Raw genomic sequence first — 27909 nt, 5'->3', positions numbered from 1 at the left:
CGCCTGCTGCTCCCGCCCCGGTTCCCTCAGCAAGTGCCCGCCTCCCCTCCACTGCCGTCCCGGTTCCCTCAGCGAGTGCCCGTCTGCCCCTAGCAAGTTCCCGCCTCCCCTCCGCCGCAGCCCCGGTCCCCCCAGCAAGTGCCCGCCTCCCCTCAGGCTTCCCTCGCCTCAGCCCAACACGCCCCAGCACCGCCAGCCCGCTCGTTTCCCGCCCCTCCACCGAGTCTCTGCCTCGTACGGTTGCACCGCCCCGCGCACCATGCGCAAGCGCTCTGGGAGCGGCGGGCCTGGCCGAGGGGCTGCCGCTTCCCGCCATCTCAATGCTCCGCACGGAGAAAGTGCTGCAGCTGCGGGGCCAGCAGGGCCGCTCGGTGCGCGTCGTGCGGGAGCACTACCTGCGCCCCGACGTGCCGTGCCGCAGCGCCTTGTGCCCGGCCGCCTGTCCTCGCGGTGAGGGGGCCGGCGGCGGGAGGCTGGGGTCGGGGCTCCTGTGAGGAAAGGCGGGGGGGGATCCGGGGCGCCAGACCCACGGTCGCGCCGGGGGCGAGCTGCAGCTGTGGGCAGCTTGCCCCGGGAGGGGGGGCCGTTGTGCCTCAGGTTCCGTAGGCCAAAGCTGGGTGCAGAGGGCGATCCCTGGGCTGAGGTCATGACAGGCGGGGAGGGCCGGGACGCGGAGGCCTGACTGGAGCTGGCAGGACCCCGGTGCGGGCGCGGGGAGCAGCTCAGGGGGGGCAGCGAGCGGGACGAGCCATGAATAAAAAGAGAGAGAACGGCGGGAGGGGGCCGGGGTGGGCTGCGGGGTGCTGGGGTCTGCCCTAGGCCCCCCATGGCCCTCCCGGGCCGGCCACCACCGGTGCGGAAGAGCGGCGTAAAAGTCGTGGAAAAAACAGACGGTACCAAAGCAAGGCTATAGCAAAAGTACCCTTTCAAAGCAAAACCTGTCGGAAATAAACCAGGCATTAAGAGAAAAAGGAATTGAGAAGTTGATTGTTACAGGATTTAACTGTGAGCAGTTTACAGACAGTGATAAAAGGCTAAAGGATTATGCAAGTTTCACACTTCCCTGTTTTACAAAGATCTTTAAAAAATGTATTAGTTTTTTCAGGGTGGTGGTTTATACCATTAATTAAATGCTGTACATACCTGTTAAGTACTGCAGTGGGGCCAAGCCGTTATCTTGAAGCGACTAACTCTGCATCAGCAGTGATTTCTGTTAAGTAATTAAATGTAATTGCCTGTGTTATATCCGGTCATTTCAGACACGGGAAGACTGCCAGTCCCTGTGATGTCTAGATTTGTTGTTGTTTTTACATACCGTGGTGCTATTATGTGCATCATAGATCATCATGTGACCTTTGGCTGATATTTAAGGGGTTGGTTTTTTTGGTTTTGTTAAATAACACAATTTATTTGATGCAGGAAACTGGCAAATAACATAATATCCAGCCTATTTGAATCGACCAAATTGTTTGCTTAACTGCTTACCTAAAAGAAAAGGTGGAGAATTTCAACTCTATAGTTTTGGGGTTTTTTTCCTTCTTCTGAACTGTGATTGACATAGATGTTGTCACTTTTGAATTAGGTGCCCATGGTAATTGCGAGCAGAAGGTAGTGCAGTATATTACTGCTATCCAGGATGTCAGGGCCAGTGATAGTTACTGCTCCCCAATGTATTGCATTTAGTTATTAATTCCTTAAGGATAAGTTACAGGCACATACCAGAAAAAAAGTCTTGCCTCTCTTGCCATGCCTAACTTCCCCTCTTCTGGACTTAAATGTAAATTGTGCTGCAGGCAAGTGTCAGGATATGTCCCTTTGTAATTATTCTAGGTAACTCAGAAGTGAGGTGAACATTTGTTTTCATTCCTGACTCTACACAGTGTGCTGAGCAAACTTATTTCATGCACTGTGAGAGACTGCCTGCATAAATCACATCTACAGATACTTGTAGTGTGCTGTGCCTACTTAGAAGTTATTCTGATCTAGATGTATAGGTTAGGCAAGGATAGCTTAATATGGGCAGATTACATAAATCTTCAAGTGACATTTCACTTTTAATGCTCTTCTGAATTATTGATAAATATTACCTTTCTTGTATGCATTCTGCCATCATCCATTATATGCCTTCAGTGTGAGATGTAGCCATATTACTGTATGCAGAGTTCTGCCTACTGGATTCACACTTCTAGTGATCACAGTTAATAGACAGATTGTCCTGCATCAGCTTCTGAGAAATACGTGAAAATAACATAACTTGTCAAAATCTATATACTTTTATTATATATAATTTGCCTGCACTGCGGTAAGTTCAGCAGTTCAGTGTTTATAAAGTCATAAGGGATGAATAGGCAGTGAGAGAAAATACAGATCCCCTCCCGCCCAAAAGTTCATTGGGTAATCTTTGAAACATCTAAAGCAATTAAACTCGTCAGGTTTTAGGTACATTTTAAGATGTCATCTGTGATGGTTGTTCGTGGTATTTTGATGGTGTGTTCCTAAGGGATGGAATCTCTTTAGAGGAAATAAATAATGATGGTTAATAGTTTAGATTCAATAACATCTCTTTGCAGTAGCGTTGCTTTTCTCCACATACACCCTTATCTGTATTCTTTTTTGTAAAGATACATAAAAAGAGCCTGCTATAAATGGATAGTGTTTAATAGAGATATCTGTGGAAGCAGTGTAACAGAAGTATCCATAATTCTATACCCTTTGAAAATGCCATGAAAAGATTTTCTGTGGCAGGTATACATTGTCTTTCTTCGTATGGAAGTACAGAAAAAAGACTGCTACCTGCACTCTTTAAGTTCCGTCCTTTTCATAAAGCAAGTGGATCTTTTTCACTCATTTGGATAGAATTTGCACTAAATTTTGGCATCAGTGGATGCAAAAGGGTTATCTCATAAATTTTAGAGCTTGTACCACAGTAGTCATAGTTTTGTTCATTCAGAAAAGAGGTATGTATACTGTTGAGATTACACAACTCTAATTTCCTGACATCTGAAAGTATTTTTAAGAAACCAGTATTGCCACTGAAAGTTTAAACATTTAAATTCTGGATTATTTTTTAGATGGCAAATTGTTATCAGATGATGTTACACATTATGTTGTCCCCGACTGCAAGGTTGTTCAAGATTACCTTGAGATTCTCGAGTTTCCAGAGCTGAAGGGTACTATTTTCATGCAGACAGCATGTCAAGCTGTGCAACATCAAAAAGGACGCAGGTACTTATCCTATTATATCTTATTTTAAAATCAGATTGAAAAAAAGATACTAGCTTGTGAAGTGTATGTTTAAGCACAGTAACCCAAAGTCAGCAAGTGTCAGTAACCCAAAGTCAGCAAATATACTGTGCTTAATTTGGTTTTGGGTCTTTCAAGTGTCTTTATAATATACTTTTACAGAAGGGAAAGAGCTGTAATCCTTTATGGTCCATGGACATCAATGTGTCATAGTTTTTGCTTGATAGGAACAATATTAAACCTGTAGCATTATTAACTAGTCAGATAGCTTATGATAGGAATTGAGGACACTTTGCAGTAGCAATGGATCATGTGCCACAACCAGATTGTGACATGGTTTTGGTTTGCTGTATTAAAGACTGAGCACTTGTCTATGGGGAGCAATTAATACTGTTATGTAGTATTTACCTTACCAGACATTAACCGATGTATTGCCATAGCCTCTAAGAGTGTTACCAAAGTCTTCCTACATTTCTAAAACACAAATGCCTTTGAAGAAATAGCTCTTGTCCCAGCAGTGACAAAATAAGTTCCTAAATACTTACAGTGTTTTGTGGGGCTCATTGAATAACAAATGTTTAAAAGTCAGAAGCATTGATAATGGAAATCATGAAAAGCTCACTTACAGATGATGTTTTAGGTTTTGTCACCAGTGATGTAATTCAATGAGATAATTTCTTTGTGCGTGACAATACCTTTCCTTGAGTTTTTCAGCTGTATTTTCATCTGGAGTTAAAATAACATTAGCAAAAGAAAGCACAAGACAATATTTACCTTTTTCATATTACAGACTGTACAACAAGTTACGAAATCTAGTAAAGGATGCCCGTCATGACTGTATTGTGTTTGCTAATGAGTTCCACCAGCATTCTTACTTGCCAAGAGAGAAGGGAGAATCCATGGAGAAATGGCAGACCAGGTTTGTTTTAACTTATGTAGCACTACACTGGACAACATTGTGATAATGTATTTAGGAATATTAGCATGTATTGTGTACATAAGAGTTCACACTCTTGCTCTGCTTAGCTCCGGAACAGTTGGCAATAACTGAAAGTCTAGATTGTCCATTTGTGATTAAGAAAGTGTCAACATTGTTTTCTTAGAAACATAGACAAAAATGTACTTAATTCAATGCAATTGAATTAAAAAATGCTGGATCATTTTCAAGGTGCGCAGCCATTTTAAAGGATGCTTTAGCATAATAAATATATCACGTGAACCTTACTGGACTGTTAGATGTAATATCTGATAGCCTGTAAACACCATAGCATTGGAGTCTTGGCAGTGCCAGCTTGCTTTTTACAAACTTTCCCTCAGAGGAACAGTATGTTACATTGCAGTTAGGGCACAAGCAGATATATTGGAGAGGAAACATTTCATTTTCCTCTGGTCTCTTGGTGCTTATGTACTGCGCATAAAAATTTTTGCAGATATAAGGTTTATATAGCTTGGTGTATATATCTCAAGAGTATACGTGTTAAACCAAAATCTTGTTCACACAAAGCTGGCAAATGTCTTGCAAGTAGCAAATGAGATATATCGGAAACCTTATTTCAAACTTTGCTTTTCTAGGAGTATTTACAATGCAGCAGTCTGGTACTATAATCACTGCTTGGGTCAGATGCCAGTTGTTATGGTTACAGAAGATGAAGATGCTATCAGGCAGTATGGAAATGAAACAGAAGGAGTGTTTGTGATTTCCTTCAAGGTAACATGCCAGAAAAGTAGAAGGTGGTTTCCTTTATGCTATATCAAATGGATGAAGCAAGTACATTAAAGCCCAATGTATGGTGCGGATCATTTCAGACTTTATGTTTAAGAAAACTATGATGGTAACTCATGTCTTCATTTATCAAAGAAAGCAAAGATGTCAGTCATGGGAATGTCATAAAAAATGGTGGCAGTGAGCGAACCAGAGAACTGAAAAGAAAAATGGCAGCTTTAAAGCTAGAGTTCATCTGTCTTAGGAGCCCTTCTCGTTGTTTTCCTTGTTTTTAAAGAATTTGGCATTGGTGAACAATGATCAGTTACCTCAGCCAGCTGTCTAAATCTTTAGTGCAAGCAGTCCATAAACAGCTGTAGCATAAATATCCATCAGCGTTATTCTGCCAGTTTACTTTAGCCTTGACTACTTAGGATACAGTGGTGCATGAGAAGATAATTCATTCTGCATTTAGTTGTTGATCTCTGATACTGCTTGTATTCAGTAGGTTATATGGATGGCATGTTTATGTTTAGCTGGGAAAAGACATTAAGTAAAAACAGGACCAAACAGATTTACCTTAAAGCTATATTAAATGATGATGCTTGAGTTTTTTAACTGCTATGAGACAATGGGAAGTGGAGCAAATGTAGCATAAAAAGTCATGTAAGAAGTGTAAACATAATAGTGGGTTGCCAGTTTGATTTTTCTGTTATGGCACTTTGCAAGAAGTATGTGGCCTGAATTGGGTATATTGGTAGAAAAAGTTTTTGAATCTCTAGTCTAGGATGCTGTCTTAACAGTCATGCCTCCTTTGTTGTACTTAGCAAATGAGTTAGGTTGAACCTGGAACAAATCTGTGGTGTTTAGAGCAAACACACCATTACCACTTGGAAGTGCTAGTTGAGTTAGCGTTTGAGACAGCTCTTGTCCATTATGGGCTTTCCAAATGCATTATTCAAAGAACAGATCTCTAAATATTTCATGTTTGTTTATGTATGTGCACACAGAATTACTTGGATAACTTTTGGCCTGACTTAAAGGCTGCCCATGAGCTCTTTGACTCTATACTTCAAGCTCGGCGTGAACGGGAGAGTGAAAGCCAAGAAAACAATGGGAAAGAATATCCTGAGCACTTACCTGTGGAAATATTGGAAGCTGGAATCAAATCTGGAAGATACATACAGGTCATTTGCTATATAGAGAGCATACAGAGAACAGTGCAGTCTTGTGCTTGGTCTCTTTAGTTGCCTGAATTAGACTGGTTACCTGAAGAAGTATTGCTATAGTGGGGAGAGGAAAGAAAATAAAAAAAACAGGAGTAAGAGGATGGAAGGCATTAGGATTCTCCGTATTTCCCCTACTTCATCTTGTGAACACATGGATTCTTTTTTGTCTTGGAGAAGTTAAAATCATAATTAGTAATTTAGAATATTAAATTTGCTATGGATTTTTCCTCAGGTTGATATGTGATACACCTCTAAATTGAGAAACTAGCAGCTAGATCTCATTCTTAAATATAAATAATACTGTACAGAGATCTCTCGGTCAGTGTCATGGTTTAACTCCAGCCAACAAGTAAGTACCACGCTGCCACTCACTCACTCCCCCTCCTGCCCTAGTGGGATGGGGAGGAGAATCAGGAAAAGGTATAACCCATGAGCTGAGATAAGAACAGTTTAATAACTGAAAAGAATTATAATTGTAATGAAGAGGAGAGTGGGAGAGAGGAATAAAATTCAAGAGGAAAAACCAAACAAGTGATGCACAATACTCACCACCCACTGACCTGTGTCCAGCCGGTCCTCCAGCAGTGATCAGCAGCCCCTGGCCAACTCCCCACAGTTTATATACTGAGCATGACATTTTATGGTATGGAATATCCCTTTGGCTAGTTCTAGTCAGCTGTCCTGGCTCTGCTCCCTCCCAGCTTCTTGTGCACCTGCTCACTGGCAGAGCATGGGAAACTTGAAAAGTCCTTGATTTCGAGTAAGCACTGCTTAGCAAAAACTGAAACATCTGTGTGTTCTCGACATTATTCTCATGCTAAATCCAAACCACAGAACTGTACCAGCTACAGATCCATTGTACTATGGATTGTTGGTGGACAAGTGTCCTTGTCTTAAAAATACTTTAAAGAATTAGGGTAGTAATTTCCTTCTTTCTTGACAATTTCAGCAGCGAGGCAAGAACAGAATATGAACAAAAATAATGAGGGTTTTCTTGTAGGAGTAACTCCAGATTCTATATTAAGGCAGGCAGCAAAAGTAATCTTACACTGCCTATGCTTTGAATAAAAGGATCTTTACCATCTCACAATTAAATTGAGCATTTAAAAGAATTTCCTTTTCTTTTCCAGAAGCAAGTACTTGGAAGTTCTGCATCGTATCTTTTCCCCCTATAGAGAGAACAGTTGTGTTCAAAATACCCCACTTATCAATAATGACTACTATTTTATGTAAAAATAATCGTAACCCCCAACATTTTATATTTTGAAGTTGGCAGTTTAGAGGTGTGACTGTTTCATTCTGTTTATTGGTTTGTTATTTTCTTTTAGGGTACACTGAATGTCAATAAGCATAGAGCACAACTGGAAGCTTTTGTTCGACTTCAGGGATTTGGCAGCAAAGAAACAGGTGAAAAGACAATGAGAGGATGTACTCAATGCCTTTTTGACACAGTCTGTGCTTTTTACATGAAGCTGTGCAGCCATACATATGTAGCTGTCCGGTTACTAAACAAGATGAAAGCTAAGATACTGCAGTGCTTGAGTTATTGTCGTGGGCCAGAAAGGAGGCTGAAGATAACCCAGAGGGTGGGCCTCTTGAGAAAGCAATACCCTTTATGTCCTGCTTCATCTTTCTTAGTACCTTCGGCTGTGTTTTGGACTCCTGTCCTGCTAACAGGTTTCCCTAGATCTTTTTGGAGGTTGAATACTGATGCAAATTTATTATCCCTGTGCTTTGTTCTGCCTTCAGGTGACCACTCATTTGACTGAAATAAGTGTTTGCATAGATGTTGGCAGGATTAGGAAGTTGGTCATTGTGAACATAATAGGAAAAATGCCTTTTGGAGCAGATTGGAACACCAGTACTGTCTTTCTGGTATGAGTTAGTAATAAATACCTTTGAGGGAACAGCCCATGATCTTTGTGCAAGTATTTTGTGCAGTACTTAGTTCAGCTTTCAGTAATAAGTACTTTCAAATGTTCCCATGACAGGCCCTGCAGTCAACCAGTGTTTGATTTACTAATAGTTTTTTAAAAACTTGCTTTATTCTGGACCCTCTTCAGAATCCTGTGGCAGTGGTTTCCACAATTTTAACTATGTTGTGTGTTTTTAAAGTTGCTGCTTAAAAACAATGAACTCGGCCAGCCTATGCTGCTTTTCATCCAAGAGTTGGCTTACAGAATTGTGTAATATCTCCTTTTAAAAAAAAGGGGGGGTTAATTTTCTTGAAATATTAATTACTTGCCAATAGTCCTTTTTAAAAAAAAATATATTGCAAATGTCATTTTCTGTTATTTCAGCAGAACGCTGCCAAGAGTGGAAGAATTAACAATTTATAGTTCTGTTTCTTTTTATTTTAAATCTAGAACTCCAAAGTGACATCCTTATTTATGAGGCCAGAGCTCGAAACCGTGCAATCCATGGTGATGTGGTAGCTGTTGAGTTACTGCCTTTGCATGAATGGAAAGGAAGGACTGTTGCCCTTTGTGAAAATGAGAGTGAGGATAAAGCACCTGCAGACACCACTGGTGACCCTATGCCCACAGGTAAAGTAGATAGCATGATGAAATGCTTTGTTAAGATTACCTCACTTCCTTGGTCCAAGCTGTGTTGCACTCTTTATTACATAGTCCCCTTGATTTCTGTGATTGTCACATTTTTTGCACCTTAGTAAATTTGAAGTGGTTATCCCAAATGAAAGCGTTCTAACATATCCCAACAAGAAGGCCACTAAATTCTTTCTATATGTGACCCACCCCTTTGTTTTCCTTCAAATTCATTCTCAGAAATAGCTGAATTATTGTAGTTCTCTTCCAGAAATACTGAGTTTGGAATACTTTGCTACCCAAATGCATGCTGTCACTCTTCACAGCTCTTCAAGAGACGAACTAACATTCTAATACAGACTAATTTACCAGAGGGTGTGCTCGAATCCTCAACTGTCATTGTTGATTACACAGAAAGATAACAGCATCCTTTTAACTCCTTGATGATAAATAATGTTCAAGATGAAAAAAAAATTTTGTTAGGTGAAGTATCGAACTCCCGTTAAAATGTGACATGCCTGTGTACCATGGAAACTTAGAGCCTGACTTGAAAATATTACTCTGCAAGTATAGCTACATCTTCAAAGTTTGCTGAGGTCAGAGTTAAAAGTTTTAGGAGGTTAATTCTCTTCCTGCAAGAAAATGCTATTTGATCTTGATTTTTGCTGTTAAGAATGTTCTGTAATTTTTACTAGAATTGGCCACGTTTCAGTCGTGGTGGGAATCTCTCTGAATACTTTATGTACTGTGTCAGTTGAAATCTATACAGTGAGTTAGTCTGCATAAATAAAAGCTCATTAAATTCTAGCTGTGCCAATGATAATTTATTGTATTGTTGTCTGCAATACCATATGTTGTTAGCAAGTGTAGTACAGATTTGTGGACACATTAGTTCATATTACAAAGCAATGAATCTTCTGTACCTCCCACATACTTGCTTTCATGTTCCTGTTTAACTCTTTAATGTACAGCCAACAATGTCCCCTATTAAAAGGTAAAGTTGTTGGAATCCTTCAGAAGAACTGGAGGGACTATGTGGTCACTTTCCCCTCTAAAGAAGAGACCCAGTCCCAGGGCAGAAATGCTCAGAAAATCCTTGTTACACCTTGGGACTACCGAATTCCCAAAATTCGGATCAGTACCCAGCAGGCTGAAGCATTACAGGTAATTTGAAGTCTTTCTCTATCCTGTGTTCCTACAAAATTGTGTGGGTGTATATGCTCTAATGATTTCCTTGGCAAAAACATGGGTAAAACTATTAATAAAGTTAAGTCTCTGAGAATAGTTCAATTTCTGCCTTGAAGGAACATGTTCAATTCTGGTGAAAACCACGTCAGCTTCAGGTACTAAAGCTTCCTTGAGTTCTGAGTTTGGGCCACAGTCCAGGTACCCTGAGCATTTATATACTACTTGCTTTGGTTTTTTTCTGATAAATTAAAGGTCATATTGGGGGTGTAAATTGTAATAGCTCTTGTGGCTTTATTGGAGCTGTGACTATACATAACTTTCATGAAAGCAGTAGGGAGAGCTTTTCAACAAGTTGATAATGTATTACGATGATTAACCTGCCATTGCTGTAGAGAGAAGTTTGTTCATTCCTGTCTGCTTTTACCTTGTAGTGTTAAGTACTTCTTCATGGCCAAGAAGTAAATTCCAATTGTGTCTTTTCTGGTATAAGAATAATTGTGTACCTCTTGGTTTTGCTTTCATTCTTTATACTTTAAGATAGAGATTCTCCATGTAATGACCTCAAGTGTGTCTTGGACAGGAAAGAAATGTAATTCTCAGTATTTGCCTCTATGCTTCTCATTGTGTGGGTTTCTTTTTCCTTTCTGTAGAGGTTTTAGAGTTGCTAGACTCTGGATAGCATTTTTTTTCCCCTGATTGCTTGTCAGGAACAGATTGCTGTTCTAACAATTGTTTTGCTGCAGGATTATAGAGTTGTCGTGCGTATTGATTCTTGGGAGTCAACTTCCGTATATCCAAATGGACACTTTGTGAGAGTGCTAGGAAGAATTGGAGATCTTGAGGGAGAAATTGCAGCTATTCTGGTGGAGAACAGCATTTGTGTTGCCCCTTTCTCAGAAATGCAGGTTAGTCTTTGTGATTAGATACATTCTCTTCTGTTGATTTCCAGGGTCTTGTTTCTCAAAGAGGGGGACCCTCTTAGAGCTGAATGCCTTAGTTGCCAACAGGTTTTTGAAAGCTGAAAACTATTTATAGATAATTTTTCTGAAATTACTTTTGGATCAGTGGTTCTATGGTACTACAAATTTTCAAATCAAGAGTGATTTTAAGATAATCTGTTCGCTATGAGATGACAATTCTTAATTGTAATTTGAGGTTGACTTTTAAGATATTGCTGTCTTCCATATGTGTTTATGTGACTGATCCTAAAGGCCTGGTCCTACTGAAATCATTGTCTTAAATCCTTTTGTCTTCAACCAGGAGAGCAACCAGCTCTCATAGATAACTTACTTTGATTATACTTACAATTAATTGAAAGAGAAAGAATGTAAAAAAAACCAGCATGCAGTGGTTATGTTTGCCAGGGCTGCAATATCACCACAATATTGTAGCATTCTTCTCAATTCTGTTTTGTACTTTCCGTAAAGTACATGTAATAGACTGACGTGGAAAATGGAAGGAAAGAAGAATTTGTCAGGGATGAAAAAGCATGCAAAACAATTAAAAGTGTAGAAAAAGAAAAGCTAAATTAATTTGTTGGCTGGCTTGTTTTTGTAGAGAAGATAGTCATCAATCATCTTTTTATACAGATGAGTGAAATGCCAGTGAGTTCTTCAAAGAATCCATGGAAGGTGAATCCTGAGGAGGAAAAAAAACGTCTTGACTTGAGAGATACACACTTGATATTCAGCATTGACCCAAAAGGCTGCGAGGATGTGGATGACGCACTCTCCCTTAGAACTCTGCCTAATGGGAATCTGGAGTTAGGTGTCCACATTGCAGATGTAACCCATTTTGTGGCAGCAAATTCTTACACTGATGTTGAGGCCAGAGCAAGGTAAATTATTTTCTAAAAATTAGAAAATGTATTTAGCTTAGAAGTTCGTGATGCTGCCTTAAGGAAACATTGAGAAATATTGGAAGGAAGGAAACATTATTTCTTCTTTCACGTCATGAAAACAGCATATTAAAACTAATGTGTAACTAATGGTATTCTGCATTTATTTGGATAAAATAGGCCTGCTGGGGAAGAAACTGCTATCTGACCTACTGCTTTGCTGTTTTACTATGAAATTGCTCTTTTCCACAGAGTTACAGTTTAGGTTTATCTTTCACTAATCACTATTGTTTGCTTTATAGTCTACTTCAACATTTGAGATTTGAAGTATTTACAAACCACGTGTTTGCATTCCAAGGGGGGTGAATCTTCACACAGAACACCCACAAAATGGAATTAAGTCTTACATGAATTCAATTCTAGAGGTAGTTGGCAGGCTTATGTTGTAATATTCAACCTTGTGTTTTAATATGCCAGATAGTGCATTCCTTTTTTACTTTCATTGCCATTGCTTTGAACTTAAACTGCTGAATCACTTTATGAAATGTATTCTTTGTAGATGCAAAGAAATGTAAACTGTAGAGCAGAGACGTTAGGTATAGCCATTAAATGATCTCTTCTTAGTTGAGCCTGTTTTGTACAGCCCTAGTTCTGGCCTTAGTAAGTTGACTTTGGTATTGCACATGTGTTTGTTCTGTAAGAATAACCTTTTAAAATCATGCTGTGTCTTGTTTTGGTGAAGCTATGCTTATACCCCAAAGTGCTTGGGAGATACGCACCAATGAGTCCTTGTGAAAACAATAGTAAATGTATTTTATTCCTCAGGGCAACAACTTACTATTTAGCGGATCGTCGTTATGACATGCTGCCCTCTGTCTTGAGTGCTGACATATGCTCTCTTCTTAGTGGAGTTGATAGGTAAGATTTTATAATATTTCTGAGGAAGGAGATTTTTAGAAGTAATTTCATTATCACTGCCAGTCTCTGTGTTTATCAGTTGGTTGGACGTTTCTGCGTTATTACTAAATCCTCAACTGAAAGAACAGCGTACACTAAAAAATACTTTTCAATCTACGATAGTTAGGTAGGGTGAACACTTTGTAATGCTTTACCCTGCCGAAGCATTTCGTTTGAGCAGGACAGTCCAGCTGAACGTAGAGGTAGTGCATGCAAGATTCAAACAATGAGATCACTGAGAAGATTGAGGCATGGACCTTTTTTTTAAACAAGATAAATGCATTCCTGAAATCATTAGTTGTGGGCACATCGCCCCATTAGAAGAACTCTTGTAATATTTACCTTTCATCAATGTTAAATCTTTTCTTGGATTAAATTAACTACTGACAGATTAATTCTGATGCAAAAGCAAGGTTTCATACCTACATTAGCCCTGTTGAGGTTTCCAGAGAGCACCACAAATTATTTTTTTTATGTAGACATTTTTTTCAGGGGGAGTTAACTCTAAATACTGAATATCCACCTCTGTAATTCTATGATCAGTTTTATATTCTCACCATGCTGCTACAAAAGAGAGAGTGAGGGTGAGTCTTCCCCAATTCTGCCCCAGTTGCAGATTCCCAGTGCTGCTTTTAGGCTGTCCTTAGCAGTCGTGTCACTGTATGAGAAACTGATTTGGCTGGGGGAGGGGGAATTGTGTGTGGAGGGTGAGTTTCCCACCCATTGTGAACACTTTGTGGGTGCCCAAAAATGTTAACATTAGTGTTAACCTATTCCATAGTAACTGCTCTTTGCAGTTAGGTGCACTTGTTCTTTGAATTATTTGTTACTATTTGTAAGCGAAGTAGTAAGGAGTCACAAAAAGCAGAAATACAGTATTATACAATGACTGTCTCATTCTCCCATAATGTTTACCTATACCCTTAGCAATTCGCATTATTTTTAAACAGCAGCCTAAAGGTGAAGGCATCTTTGTGTTTCATTTGTTTTTTGACATGGGTGTTGGTCTGGAGGGCATGTACCCATATGAATGGTTGCTTTTTTCACTATTGTCCTATTCCTCAAACATGCTGTTAGCCTGTTTTATTACAATTTACAGGGTTAGTTGGCTGGCTGGCATGAAGATATGCAGGGTGCAGATACTCATTGTGAATGCATCAGACTGAAAATAAAAATGAAGAAAAATAACTGCTGCAGTGTAGCTGTGCTTTAAAATAGATGTGGCCTTATATCTTAGGGGTACTCTGCTTCAACAGATGGATTGAAAATGCTGCTGATGTAGCTGGTCCTCATTTAAGTTATGATACATGAGAGAGAGAGGGAAGTGCATTAATTAGTGGCATTGCTGAGCGCTGGTTTGTTTCATGAAGAAAAAGATGTTTCCTGTAAAAAAAACCCCCATAATTGAACTTGTAAATGTGTAACAGTTGGATGTGCTTGAAATGCTAGTTTAAGTCAACTAGAACTATTTATAGAATTGTGATCTTATCTTTCAGGTATGCTGTAAGTGTCTTGTGGGAGCTAGAAAAAGAATCATACGAAATTCTGAGTGTCTGCTACAACAAAACCATCATTCGATCTGCGTACAAGCTAGTTTATGAAGCAGCACAGGGATTATTAGATGGAGACACTAGTGTTGTTGGTGATATCCCAGAGCTGAGAAACTTGGATGAAAGAACAAGACAGACCAGGGTGGCTGAACTGGTTTGGGCAATATCAAAACTCACCGATATAGCCCGACACGTTAGAGCTAAGCGGAACAGCTGTGGTGCTCTGGAACTGGAAGGGGTAGAAATCCGAGTGCAACTGGATGATAAACATAATATCCACGATCTCATCCCTAAGCAGCCGCTGGAGGTGCATGAGACTGTAGCGGAATGTATGATTCTTGCCAACCACTGGGTGGCAAAAAAGATTTCAGAAAATTTTCCTCACCAAGCTCTATTGCGTCAACACCCCCCACCACGGCAGGAATATTTCACTGAACTTCGAGAATGTGCCAGTGCCAAAGGTTTCTCAATGGACACACGGTATCTTTTTATTATTTATCTTAAGCACTTAATTCAAGTTAAGCAATTAACTATTGAGGTATCTTATCATTACAAATCATTACAGTTCTGAGTATCAATGTTCATAGATGCTGCATAGCAATTCTTAAAAATACCCGCTACCTTAACCTTCCTGTGAGCAGGAGATGATCATCTAAGCAGGAGGTGCTGCCTGCACGCTGCCAGCTGTTCTGAAAATGGCAGTATCTGGATAATTTCAGACATACCCAAAAATAATTTGTTCAGTCACTGTGAGCGGTTAAGCTCTGCAATAGCCTTGTTTGCACCGTATTTCCTGTAATAGCAGCGTAATACAGTACTTGTTTAAATCAAGTTAATTCTGTGCAATATAGTAATTTTAAATGACTCAATTCAGAATTAATTTTTCAAGATGATAGAAGGCTATGAGCTTCATCACATTGGGAGGCATCATTTCTGGACATCAGAGCGTGAGAGGCATCAGTAGTGGCTCTGTTTACTTGGATGTCACCTTCTCCCCATAGAACAGGTTTTGGAGCAGCTCACCGTCTGGTTTGTGCTGCATGGAATGGGGCTCTGTGCCTGTCCTTCCTTCTCCAGGTTGCAGGAGACAGGTCTGTTGGTGAAAACTGGAGGGGTTGTAAACATTTTTCTAGAGCAGAGCTGTTAGTAAACTGTGGTAAAAGTTTTAACATCATTCTGCTTGTCACTCATATTTTTCCATTAATACCTATTAATCAATTTTTACATGGTTTTGTATGCTATTTTTACCTATAAGCTATTCTGATCAAAGATGGCATAATCTTCAGAATTAACACTTTTTTTTGACAGGTCTAACAAAACATTGGCTGAGTCTCTGGATAAAGCAAATGACCCGTTGGATCCAGTTGTAAATCAGCTGTTGCGATCTATGGCCACTCAGGCAATGTCTAACGCGTTGTACTTCTCAACCGGCTCTTGTTCTGAGGAAGAGTTTCATCATTATGGTATCTCGTCACTTCATTTTTTATGCTGTTCCCGTTATTATTGCTGAACTGCTGGGGGGAGGCAGTTCATTGCTTTGATTCCTTATCACTGCTTTTTTATTTGTAGGACTTGCCTTAGAGAAGTACACTCATTTTACTTCTCCAATTAGAAGATATGCTGATATGGTTGTCCACAGACTCTTGATAGCAGCAACTCTGAAGGAAACTAAAGGAGATGTGAAGAGTAATATATTCAGTAATAAGGATCTTGAGGAGCTGTGCAGACACATTAATAACAGAAACCGGGTAAGATGGTCATCGAGTGTGTCTCCGTACATTTGTATGCTGCCCAGTGGATGGGATAGCAGTCCTGACCTTTTGGGTTCTACAATGACATAGCATCGCTTCATTTTTATTTGTAATGCTTTGGGGTTTTTTTACTTAAATGTCAGTTTTCTTCTGAGGGTGGTAGTAAATGTGACTTCATATTTCATGTGTGCTACCTGTAGGATTTCCTTTTAGGTAAAATTTTTCTAGGGCACAGATAAGGAAGTAATGGGAAAAAGAAACTATGGAAATTGAAGCCAAACAAGCTCGTTGAAATATTTATTCAGAATTTTTTTGTCTCCTTTTTGTGGCGGGTGCTTGCAGGCAGCCCAGCGTGCTCAGAAACAGTCCACTGAACTCTTCCAGTGCATGTACTTCAAAGACAAAACCCCGGAAACAGATGAGCGCTGCATAGCAGATGGTGTTATTTACTCAATTCGAACAAACGGTGTCCTTGTTTTTGTACCAAGGTGAGTTCATTGGAGCTTGAACTGAGCTTAAAAATAAGAAGTGTTCCTAGAATGCTGTCAGGACATCACCAGTCCTTGAGAAAAGAAGTGTTTGCAGCGTGGTCTGGTGTTGACAGATGACTGCATTTTAGATTTTTGTTGTAAATCATAAGCAGTGCTTTTCTGTGCTTTGACTCTGAAGAAAAGTTTCTATGAGGAAATGGTAAGACTATGCTGCACAGTATGTATCTCAAAACATTAAAAGGGCAAAGGCCGTATTCTGCCAAAGCAGCTGCTAAGGCAGAACAAGGACTGGAATATTTTTTTCTCCCTTTTTTAAAAAAAGAAACACAATAGAAAGTGATTTTCCAAATCACAAAGCCATGCATTCTTCAGCACTCTTTCCCTTCTGTACAGACTGCCGGTTATGCAGCTGGGAGCACCTTTTCAACAGCTACTCCTTGCAGGCAGCAGGGAAACAGAAGAAATGTTTACATGGTGCTGTTTATGGTAGTTGGGCTCCCAGAAGTGCCTCTACCTCAGCTCAGCCTCTGTCGTAGAAAGCAACTCTTTGTGTGATGCTAACATTACCTATTAATTTCTGAGCTTTTAAATCTGTAAAGTGCACTAAATCTGTCCTGTTTATGTTATAAAAATGACTAGTGAGTGATATAAGAAGGCACTCGGCACCACAGAACTGGAGAGTGCTGCCTTCCTAAGCCTTGGCCAGCTCCCCAGCCTTGGGGGAAGAGAACTACCTGGCCTTTCCCTTGCTGGCTCTGCACAGTTTGGATTACTTAATGATCTTTGTGTGTGTGCGTTACTGTAGCAACACTGTCTGCCTGGCTGGCTAACAGGTATGAGAAATAAGGCACAAGATCTCTCCTTTAAAAAAACAAACCCAGAAGCGAACTAAAAACCATTCTAGAGCGGTGTTAGGTAAAGGAAACCATTACACGAATACCCTCAGCTTCCATGAATACAGCCAGGGGCTGCTCGATCCTGGCCCCAGACTGAGCTTGGATATAAACCAGCTCGATGTAGGCCTGTCACCTGCAGCACTCCAGATGGCTTGGCTGGCTGCACAGCCAAAGAGCCAGAACCTAACCAGGAGAGGCTTCCTTACAGACAACCCACTGCAGCCATGCTGCTGGTCTTCAAGTAATTTCAGCAGAGAACTCTTTCCTCACCGTGCTGTCTGGAAGAACCTGTAATGCTGCTTCTCTTCTGTTATCAGGGCATTCCAGGCTCCACCCAACACACAAGATCATGGATCACTGACTATATTTTATTTCGCTGCTTTCAAAACACTTCAGTCAATATCTTCATGCTCTGGGGCTTGCTTTGACAATGTGCATCACCGACCCTGAAGCAAGATTATCAGGCTACAGTGTTTGCCCCCTGATGTTGCTTTTATATAATCGTAGGTAGCCATCTGTTGGTTTCAAAAGTAAAAGAACTGGTAACGGTAAAAATCATTAAAACAGTTTCTGTGTACTCACCTGCTCTTTTGTAGATATGGAATCAAAGGTGCTGCATATATGAAAAACAAAGAAGGCTTAGTCATCTCCTGTCAAGGTGATAGGAGCTGTGAGTGGAAGCCTGGATCACTCCATCGTTTTCAGAACAAAATTACTTCCACTACAACTACTGGAGAATCAGTTACATTAAGCCTTTTTGATCATATTACAGTGAGTATTTAATCTGAGGGAAGTAAAAGGAAATAGCGCTATCAGAAATAAAATTATTTTTTATGTTGCTTTTAAGGTGAAAATACTTGTGCAGACTTCCCGCTGCCATGCTGACACGATCAAGCTGGAAATAATCAGGAACACACCATACCAGACTCCAGATGCAGAGGTTTCCCAGAATTTTCACGTGGTGAAGTCTGACTTAGTAAAAGAAGTCAGTCAGTCTGCCGAAGCCCAGCGTGCGCAAGAGGCAGCAAGGGTTGAAGCAATTGACGAAGACTATCAGGAGTACTGCCAGACCAAGGGGGCAAGCCTGTACCAGCTGCTGGAGGAGATCAGGGATTTGGCACTATTAGATGTTTCAGCTGACATCAGAACTTGAACTATAACCTAGCACATCTGCTTGTTCATGTTCTGCTCCTATTCACTTTGTATCATGAAGTTGGGGTTTTTTTTTTAAAAGCATTATTTAAAAGATTCAAGTCCTTTTAATAAGAAATTAAATGTCTATTTTAAATAAGAATTATTTTTATCTGACTGTGATGAACATGTATGAGTTTTGAAAGATTTTATACATGATAAATCTCAACTTCCAGGCTAAAGACTGTGTCATGAATTCTTTTAACTTATCATTCCAAAAATTACTTTCCCGTGTTGTCCAAAAATTAAGTTACCTAAGGATTTCCAACAGCTGTCGGCAACCTTGCACACATAGCTACAATGATATAAAAAGCAGTTTCCTTCATACTAACCAGAACACAGCATTTTGTTTATTGAAATCCCCCAGCTGCGTATCACAGCATCATGGTGGCTGGAAGCGCCCTGGCCCGGGCTGCCGCAGGCTCCCTACAGCAGGCTGCACTGGGTCACGGCCGGGCAGGTTTGGAATGGCTCCCGAGGAGGAGACCGCACAGCCTCTGGGCAGCCTGTCCCAGGGCTCAGTCTCCCTCAAGGTAAAAAATTTTTCCCTCACACTCAGGTGGAACCCCCGGGGGAGGCAGTTTGTGCCCACTGCCCCTTGTCCTGCCTCTGGGCACCACTGAAAAGAGCCCGGCCCTATCCTCTTAGCACTCACCCTTAAGATACTTGTATACACAGGCAAAATATCTAGCATAAAATAACACGCGTGACAAACTTACTTCATCCAAGTGCTGCTCTTGTCTTAATTAAGTTTCTAGAAATGTAGGTTCTGTTCTGCACAGCAGTCTGCCTTGTGCTCGTGGCGCAGGGCTTTACCATTACCACAGTGACTGTTCATTCCACAAAAGGGAAAAAAAGCTTGAGTGTGTGCAAGAGAAGCAAGGCTGTAAGAGGAGGATAACAGCCTCAAAGCAGAGAGCACTATCAGCCCAAGGAGATAACCCATGTGGTCAAAGCCAAAGCATGTTTGTATCAGGGGCTGTGCCTGTCCCCGGGGAGATGTCTGACGGGCACAAGGGCTGGGGAAGGCTGCAGGGCCTGTAGCTGTAACAGCTCCGTACAAGAATTTCACGTTTGACTTTTGAAATTTAATAGCTTCCATTTTATAGGAAAAAGATGCAGGTACTTGATAAGCAAGTTAAAAAATCCAGGACACCTGCTCAGACATAACACCACCTGCTATTATATATACCCTCTATTAAACCCCCCCTAAACAATACAACTTTAATAGAAACAGCACCTGTCAACATCCCAGCTAATTCAGTCTGAAATCAACTGTAAACAAAATTCAAAGTAGGTCAAAAAACTCATTAACGTTTCCTGAAGAACACTGCAGGAGGTGGAAAAGATGTCTCCAACGCAGATGAAGAGCCTTGTTCTGCTTCCCAGTGTACAGAGCTGCTCACCTGCAGTTTGAAGCTCTGTGCAATACAGAAGTCACAGTGAAGACTTCCGGAGTCAGAATGCAAAGAGCCAGCTACATTTCAATATAATGATAATACTTCAAAGTCTTCTGGTCAAGAAAGTGGCCCAAAGTATGGGGAACAGTTACTGCTCTTCAGTGGCATATTCCAACTCTTCATCTTCAGCATCTGTAACCGCACCCTCAGCTGTGGTACCTTCCATGTCTTCAATAAAGTCAGCAGGATCCTGAGCCCCTGGGGTATTAATCTCCTCTGCCAAGTAACTAGTGGAGAGCTCTGCTGAAAAAAACCCAAACAAAACAAAAATCAATTTCCTACCATGAGAAAACATTGTTTCTGTGTCTTTAACCGCAGCTTCTACCACCAGAATCAGTCTGCGGGAAAGCCAGCCCCAGAGATGCCCAGCAAGCTGAGTTTCATTTCAAAGACCAAGCTGTCACAACTGGGCATGACAACTAAGTAGGGAGAGCAGTTCTGACTTGGCTTTGGAGTTGTCCAACTACAGTAACAGTTTAAGTTTCAGTTACACATTTTGCTACTTACTAGAAAAGCAATCACTACCATTTCCATTAAATTCACTCAGCAGCTCAGTTGTATGAGCTTCCCAGGCTACTGACCTTAAAACATTACCACTTAAGTTACACACCGAAGTTACCTAGTTGATTACCATTGTGTTGCGAGTGGCTGTTACACTGCATCTTTGCTCGCCTACGCTCCAAGGCCAGCTGCCTGTTCTTCATCATTCGCTGCTGGTGCTCTTCCGTAAGAGTTGTACCAGACAGAGAAGCGAGTTGTTGTTCTGCATTTCCAGGGCAGGAAGGTTCATCTTCAATGGCCGTGTCCAGCCCATTGCTCTCCCCTCCACCACCTGGTTAGAAACAAACACTTGTGGGAGATCTCACACATACAACCATAAAAGCCTTGGTTTAGGAGAGGCATAGCTCTGTCTACTACGTTAGCAATCATGAGCTGTGCCTGATGGTGAAAAGCAGTCAATTCAGGCAAACCTTACCGAAAGGGCAGATAATTTTCTTCCCACCCCTATCAACAGGACACTGTCTGTTGGGAAGCCACAGGACTAGTTACCAGAATCAGACAGAGGTTCAAACATTGACACCGAATAGTCAGTTTTGAATTCAGTGTGCTACTGTTATGGAATATTAACTCATTTGCCACATAACACATGCAAAACAGAGGCTGTCCAACTCCATTATTCAAACTTCACCCACCAACAGAGAAGCAGAGCACTCTGAAAGAGTACCTAAGGCCAAGCATGCTTGTGCCTCTGCCACCGCTTTAAGCCTGTGAATACAGAAGTTAGGTGACAACAAGGATTTGGTTTTTAATACAATATTCTAGCTTGAGTTTTTATTTCAAAACTGCAAGACAAGTTTTTCAACTGAAGACTGACCAGTTGTAGCAGTACTCTCGCTACCATAGTTCAGGAACAGATCAGAACCGCATTTAAATACAAGTGTATGGAACCATCGCACAGAAAAATCTGATAGCTCTACAGACACTGTCGGCAGGAACCATTTGCTTTACTGTTTGTGGCTGCTTACGGCTGCATTCCATCGCTCGCAAATGCAGCCAACAGTGAAGGCAGCCACATCTCACTGACTGCCCAAAGGTGGTCCCACAGGTGAGGCAAGGCTTCACCATCTGTTAACTCATCCACCAGAAGACCTTCCCCAGGCACTGGCTTGTCTGGAGGCTGAGGTTCACATGAAAACAAACTGGACAACGGGTAGATAATTTTCCAAGAGAGACTCACAGTGGAAGTGTGAACACCTACAAAGGATCTTAGGAACAACTGAAATTCATTTCTGCTAATAAAGTTTCTTTCAAAGTACCAGATGAACTCTGCTCTTTTTAAATTTAAAAAAACTATTTCCTTCTAGTCTAAAAACTATAATCTGATTGCAAGAGACTCTTAAATTACCTACTTGTTAAGTGGCTGCATTTTTATATTGGAAGAAGAAATGCTCAATAGCTGCTATATGCCAAGACTGACAAACAGACACAAGGGTGCCCACAAGCATTAATAACTGCTTTCTCTGTAAAGGGCACTACAGCCTGACTGCACAGCAACAGCTTGTAGTATAAACAGTACCACGAGTCTTTGATTTCTGCATTAACAAGATCCAAGAAATCTTCAGACAGCATGCTCATATGAGTACAATACAAACCAGTATGTTCACTTAATAATTGTGGGTTTAGCAGTTTTTTTGAAGCATATTTCTAACAATGCTGGTAATAATACCCACTTTCCATTTCCTTTCAGTACACCACACGAATTCATTTATTTATTTTATATTTATATATAGCATTTTAATACAAGAACCAGCTCAGTTTTGTTATTGGAAGTCTCACAGAAGCTTGGTTTTAAAATAGAGAACCACTCAAGAATTTCTTCTACATTACAAAAACATACCATGATTCATTCATTTCTGGTCAGTAGGAGGGAAAGTAAAGTAATTTTAAGCACTGAACTACTCAACAAACAGCACAATGAGCATACCTTCGTTACCTGCAAAGTCTTCATGTAAAATAGGAAGATCAAGTCTAATTCGCTTTAGGCAGGTCTGCAAATGAGAGGTTAAAGCACTGATACTTCAGCAGTGTTGCACAAAAGATTTTCTTACAGATATGTTTTTAACACTACTCCAAATTTCTTTTTACACTTTATTACTCTGAAAAAAAATATTCCTTTCACTACATGTCTGTTTGACCCACAACTTTTAAAGCTGTGGATCATATGCCTAGTTCTTCACCTACCATCTAGCCAGATGAAGCAGCATTTGTCCTAAGTCTTCTTTCTGAGGTTCAAACATTAACAACCAACCAACCCACCCCCCTAAATCCAACAAGTTCAAGCACTCTTAAGCAAATTACTTTGGTTGAAGATGTCCTGAAAAAGCTGAAGCCAATTCTCTGAAGTACTAAGGTTATAGCTAAATGTAAACTTAAATATTGAAAAGAGCCATTTTTAAAAAGAGATAAATTAATTTGAACAACATAATACTCCTTAGCAGTATGCATAACTTAAAGGCCTCTTTTGGTGTGTAATTGCTCTCCTAAATCTACCTTTTAGACTATTCATGGATATTCACATACTACATGAAGAGAAACGGACAGAGCAAAACATACCTGAACTTCCTTTTTGTTTCCCAAAGACTCTACTCTGTCAATAAAATCCTCAAACCGCAATTTTGGAAACAGTCTATGAGCCCAGTGTTCCATGTGTCGTATGAGTGTTTTCAGGTCCTCTGCCTAGAGCATAAAGGAAGACATCCAGCTAGTAAAAGCTGACTAAGTCAGTAGACTGCCGAGGGAAACGGGACAGTAACATTTCTAAAAATATTAAACATCTGCAGCTTGAAAGTCTCTTGAAAATTTAAGTAATATGAATGCATGGGTAATCTTTCTTCCCACAGCCAAGTCTGTAGGTGCAATTTCAAGCTATAAGAAAAACAGCAATTCAGGTTCAGGAGCTGCATTTACATATACTGTAAAGTATCTGACAGGCTTCTCAAGTTACCCTTAAGCAACCTAGGTCTGAACCCAGACTGAAAAAAAAATAATAAAAATGTGGCCCCCATAGGGCCACAGCTGGCATTTATTTAAATGTTTAGAACATACAGAAAAACGTACATCTAAAAAATCTTATTTAATAAAGATTCTTGGTCAGATCTGCAGTATTGCCTAGTTTCTTTGTGCCTCCAGTTGTAAAGAGAAAATTTATACCATGACTGTTCTCTGTAAACCAGTGATGCACAGGCATCCTTGCAAGTGCGCCAATAGTCTGATGATATTTAAAGAAAAAGAAGGTTTTTATTTTTCTTTAAAATGTATCTTTTAAGATACGTGTATCCAAGACATAGACAGTTTGTAGAGAAAATACTGCTTCCTCTTTGCTTAAGTGGTATTTCACACTTTTTTTTTAAATATTAAAAGCTTTGGGATAGAGGTGTCACAACAGCCAAGTATTTTCACTGAGAGGAAACAGACCACGAAGTGAGATGGTAAAGGCATTCCTGACATAGCAGACAGTCTTACCAGCCTGCTCCAACTTCAGAAACCTCTTTCTATGAACAATACAAAGAGTCACACATGTGATATTCTAGTTTCGGAGTAGACGAAAACAGTTTTAAGACCAAAACATAGATTTTGTTAAAACATTCATGTATGTTTGATTTTTTAAATTTGCAACTACAAACCACATCAGAGTACATTCAAACACTGCTAGAAAGCTGGCTACCCAGTGCGTAACATCAATTTTCCCCATATCAGATGGGCAGCAATCTACAAAATCTAGATTGACCTCCCAGGAAACAAAACAAAAGCTCATTATGTCTTACCTCATGCCCTTTACCCTTGAACTTTACATTGTCGAACACGTGTCTTAGGGCTGGAAGTCCCCTTTCCGAAATTAACCTGGTAATAGGAAATGGGGGAAGGTATTTAAAACTCATACTTTCTCACTCTAACAAAACCAACAAAACCCTCACAAACAAACAAAAAAGAACCAGCGCGCCAACAAAAATACCTCACATTCCTCTGAACAGAGCTCTCCTTGAAAGATCTACAGAATTAGAAGTCATTACTAAAATGCACAAAATAGGATAAGGACTGCTGCAAGAACCAGGACTTTTAAACTGCATGGTCAGTTCTAGTGTCTATAATGGCCAAGTAAAACTAGTTAGACACATGACCCTCTGGTATCGCTGTGGTATCACTAACTTCATCAGACTATTTAAAATGGAAGAAACCGAAAGTTCAGACTCTTTCCATTACTTATAAAGAACTTCACACCAGTTTTACTGATAACAGCAAAGAAACTATTAAAATCCTTTATACAGTTTATCTAGTTTCTATGTAAGTCAGGTGTAAGTCTATTTTAGGTAGTGCCCCACAATCACAATTATATTGAGTTTTTATTTTGAAGCAGACCTTAATTAAAGAAAGAAATCTACCGTACTATATCTGAAGCAAAATTAAAAACATCGGTGGAAGAGTCCTATGCATAAATAATAAATATCTGTTAACAAAGTCCCAAGGAGACTCAAGAAAGTTTGACCAGTTACAGCATTATACAGGTAGGCAAGGAATAAAAAGGCTGAGATACAGCACACAAAAGGCACTTTTATCTCCAAAACTCCTGATCTTTGACTTGGCCATGACCATACAGGGATCACAGTAACTTTAATTGTTCTCCACAGCCGTATACCAAATTCATCAAGGAAAGAAATACTCTGTAAAAAATTACCTCTGGGCATCTAGTTTAGGCATTGGCCTTTTGACTGCTTTCCGTGTAGCTACAGCAGAATCCTTTGTTTGTGACTGCTGGTTTCCATCTGGTTCCAATAAAGAAAAATAACATACTTTAAGTATAAAATCAATCGATATCAACTACAATTGCATCATGCAAATTTTAAATTTCTACGCTATCAAAGACAGCATCACAAGTATTCCATTGCAGGTACAGTAGTCCAAACAAACGCCTGCCTATTTCACCTTGCTCCTCCCACAAGACAGGTTAGAAATACACCATCTCTTCAAAATAGTAATACTGACGACTCAACTTTTGTAGCAAAGTAGGTTCGTTGAAAGGGACGTTTCCTAATTTTAGAACTTTTATATTATATCTCTGATGAGATATGTACCGAGAGTAGATGATGCTTCTAAAAGTTAAGAAACTCAGATTATCAATAAACATAATGATAGGTCCCAAAATTTCCACCAAGAGATCTGAAAGACAGACCTAAACCACCAGCATCGCCTTCAAGAAACAGAAAGAGGTGATGTGTGACCACAATTAGCGCGTCTTTTAAGAACCAAAGTCCATGTACTTTTTGATTATCACGCATATATTTTATTTGACTGCAAAAGACAAGGCACCACTCATCTCAGAGCTAGCAGCTAGGTATCATAGTGATTTCTTGGTGTACTTTTTGTTCAAACATCAGGAATTAAATATCAAGGAATTAAATCTATTCAAATTCCTATTTTCTAGTGAACAGGCAGAGCAGGGATCAAGGAAAACATACATCTAACAGTACAGGCAAATATGAGTAGAAGTAAACAATAGTTAAAAGAAAATCTTTATACTTCCTGTTAGCTTGTTCAGTATAGAGTGAGATCTTTCCAAATACAAATATTTCTGAGTTTTACTGTCCTGAAGAATCTTGGATTTTTCCTAGGTCACACACTCCACAAAATCTATCAACATACCCGTGGAATACTACCTTCAACACTTACCTTTTCCAAAATCCAAGTCATAAAGGGTAACTATAGATCACCACTGTATAATTATCTTTAGCAGCATTTGGTCCGAAGAGCTTGAATTTTATAAAGATTCATTTGTGTACACATTTGCATGGAATCTACAAAAATAAACTTCTCCCACAAGCTTGGAAATGTAGAATCAATAACAATTTAAATTCTACAGATTGCTTTCTTATCTACACAAGACTATCTTTATGCAGTAAACTCCAGTAGTGAAGGGTAACACCAACAGGACTGATTTCACAGCACTTCACTGTCTATACTGCAAAATGGGATCTGTAGGGGTCACAAGTGTTCACCTCCATTAGCTTGAGCCCATTCAGCATCATCTCTTCCTGGAGAGGCAGGAGGTGGAAGAGGCGGGAACGTTTCATCTTCTGTATTCTCATAATCAGGAAGTTCAAACAAGTTGTTCTCTAAAGGATCTATCATTGCCGCAGATAAGCTTTTTATCCCCTCCTGCCAGAAATACCAAAAGCATTCAGAAGACTAGTGAGAAGAAAAAGCTGCTGCAGAAGCACAGGCATCAGCTGTATACAGTATGTCCACAGCTTTACCAGAAAAAAATTGCCAACCAGAACAAATAGCATCATAGAAATTAAAGAGTTGATACCATACAGAGGGATGACACGATCCAGCCTCAGGAGGCCGAATAAAATAAGGGTTTGTCATGTTTAAACTCCTCAAAGTCACTTGGGAGTGGCAGGTACGGGTCACAGGAATAAAACAAAAGAAACGGATGTTTAACCCCAGCACTTATCAAGACAGCTGTTTGCCACTCACATCCTTGGTAATCAAAAACTACGGGGCAGAGGTGGGTGGTAATTTCTCTGATTTACAGCTTACCCACGTAGGAACGCAGAACGCTGGAGGATTCCCCTTTCCCGGCTCCTTACACAAATCCAATTCCCGGCTTTACCATATCTGCACAACCGGGTTTAGGACGGCCCAGTCTCGCCACGGCTGCGTTCCCAAGGCGTCAGGAACACCTTTTTTTGTTTGGTTTTTTTTTTTTCCTTAAGGGAAAGTTGTTTCTCAGACAGTTCTAGTAACAAGAAGACAACGCGTCTGTCCGTCTTACACCGACCTTCGCAGGTGAGCTCCCTACCTGCGGGCTGCGAACTCCTCACGGAGGCTGAGGGAGCCGAAGGAGGGCACTGAGGCAGGCGGCTGGCGTCTCCAGGGCCCGCCCCAGCACCCGCCGGGCGCCACGAAGGCCCCGCTCCCCGCACACGGCCAGAGCAGCCCGGCGGCGCGCTGCGCACTGAGGGGGGAGCTGTCCCCTCGCACCGGCGGGACGGGGGGGAGCAGGGCTTCCCGCCCGCCTTCTCGGGACGCGGCTCCGCGCCGCCGCCGCTGCCTCACGCTCCCGCGCTTCCCGCCCCGCCGAGCCCCGGCGCCCGGCGCGCCCCGCCCCGCCCGGTGCCGCGAGAGGGCCAGGTCTCGCGAGCTCCGGGCTGGTTGGCTGAAGCGAGCGGAGGTCAAGCGGCCGCGGCCAGGCCAGGGCGCGTGCGCGGCGGGTTTTGGCGCCAAAGCGCGGCGGGCGGGGCGGCGCTGCTGAGGCGCTTCCAGAGCGGCCTTTCGGGCGGGGTGGGGGCGCGTCCTCAGGGAAAGGT

At 40.9% G+C, this 27909-nt stretch overlaps 2 protein-coding genes and 1 non-coding gene across 8 annotated transcripts; 1 reads left to right on the top strand and 2 right to left on the bottom strand.

Annotated features, from left to right (window-relative positions):
• Nucleotides 1–268: 268 nt before the first annotated feature.
• On the top strand, nucleotides 269–18763 carry DIS3L (DIS3 like exosome 3'-5' exoribonuclease). Its single transcript, XM_037394184.1, has 17 exons — nucleotides 269–450; nucleotides 3072–3225; nucleotides 4034–4162; nucleotides 4816–4951; nucleotides 5956–6132; nucleotides 7503–7581; nucleotides 8541–8720; nucleotides 9715–9884; nucleotides 10652–10813; nucleotides 11498–11745; nucleotides 12571–12663; nucleotides 14199–14732; nucleotides 15561–15715; nucleotides 15822–16000; nucleotides 16346–16491; nucleotides 17987–18161; nucleotides 18238–18763. Exons 1-17 carry the CDS (start codon nucleotides 321–323, stop codon nucleotides 18541–18543), a joined length of 3153 nt encoding a protein of 1050 aa, XP_037250081.1. The 5' UTR covers nucleotides 269–320; the 3' UTR covers nucleotides 18544–18763.
• Nucleotides 18764–19647: 884 nt separating this feature from the next.
• Nucleotides 19648–27692, bottom strand: TIPIN (TIMELESS interacting protein). 6 transcript variants are annotated; one of them, XM_037394190.1, is made up of 8 exons: nucleotides 27140–27692; nucleotides 26593–26752; nucleotides 25275–25362; nucleotides 24367–24442; nucleotides 23156–23278; nucleotides 22536–22590; nucleotides 20661–20873; nucleotides 19648–20284 (listed from the first exon to the last, which is right to left on the bottom strand). In XM_037394190.1, exons 2-8 carry the CDS (start codon nucleotides 26723–26725, stop codon nucleotides 20130–20132), a joined length of 843 nt encoding a protein of 280 aa, XP_037250087.1. In that variant the 5' UTR covers nucleotides 26726–26752; nucleotides 27140–27692; the 3' UTR covers nucleotides 19648–20129. The 6 variants fall into 6 exon arrangements, with proteins under 6 accessions (XP_037250087.1, XP_037250082.1, XP_037250084.1 ...); XM_037394185.1 differs by having other exon boundaries at nucleotides 22527–22590; nucleotides 27140–27691; XM_037394187.1 differs by having other exon boundaries at nucleotides 19648–20281; nucleotides 22527–22590; nucleotides 27140–27691.
• LOC119151897 lies at nucleotides 21479–21615 on the bottom strand. Its single transcript, XR_005105600.1, has one exon.
• Nucleotides 27693–27909: the final 217 nt, after the last annotated feature.

This window comes from Falco rusticolus, chromosome 7 (genome assembly GCF_015220075.1).
Source record: "Falco rusticolus isolate bFalRus1 chromosome 7, bFalRus1.pri, whole genome shotgun sequence".
Lineage (NCBI taxonomy): Eukaryota > Metazoa > Chordata > Aves > Falconiformes > Falconidae > Falco > Falco rusticolus.
This window is presented reverse-complemented; position numbering and strand designations above follow the sequence as displayed.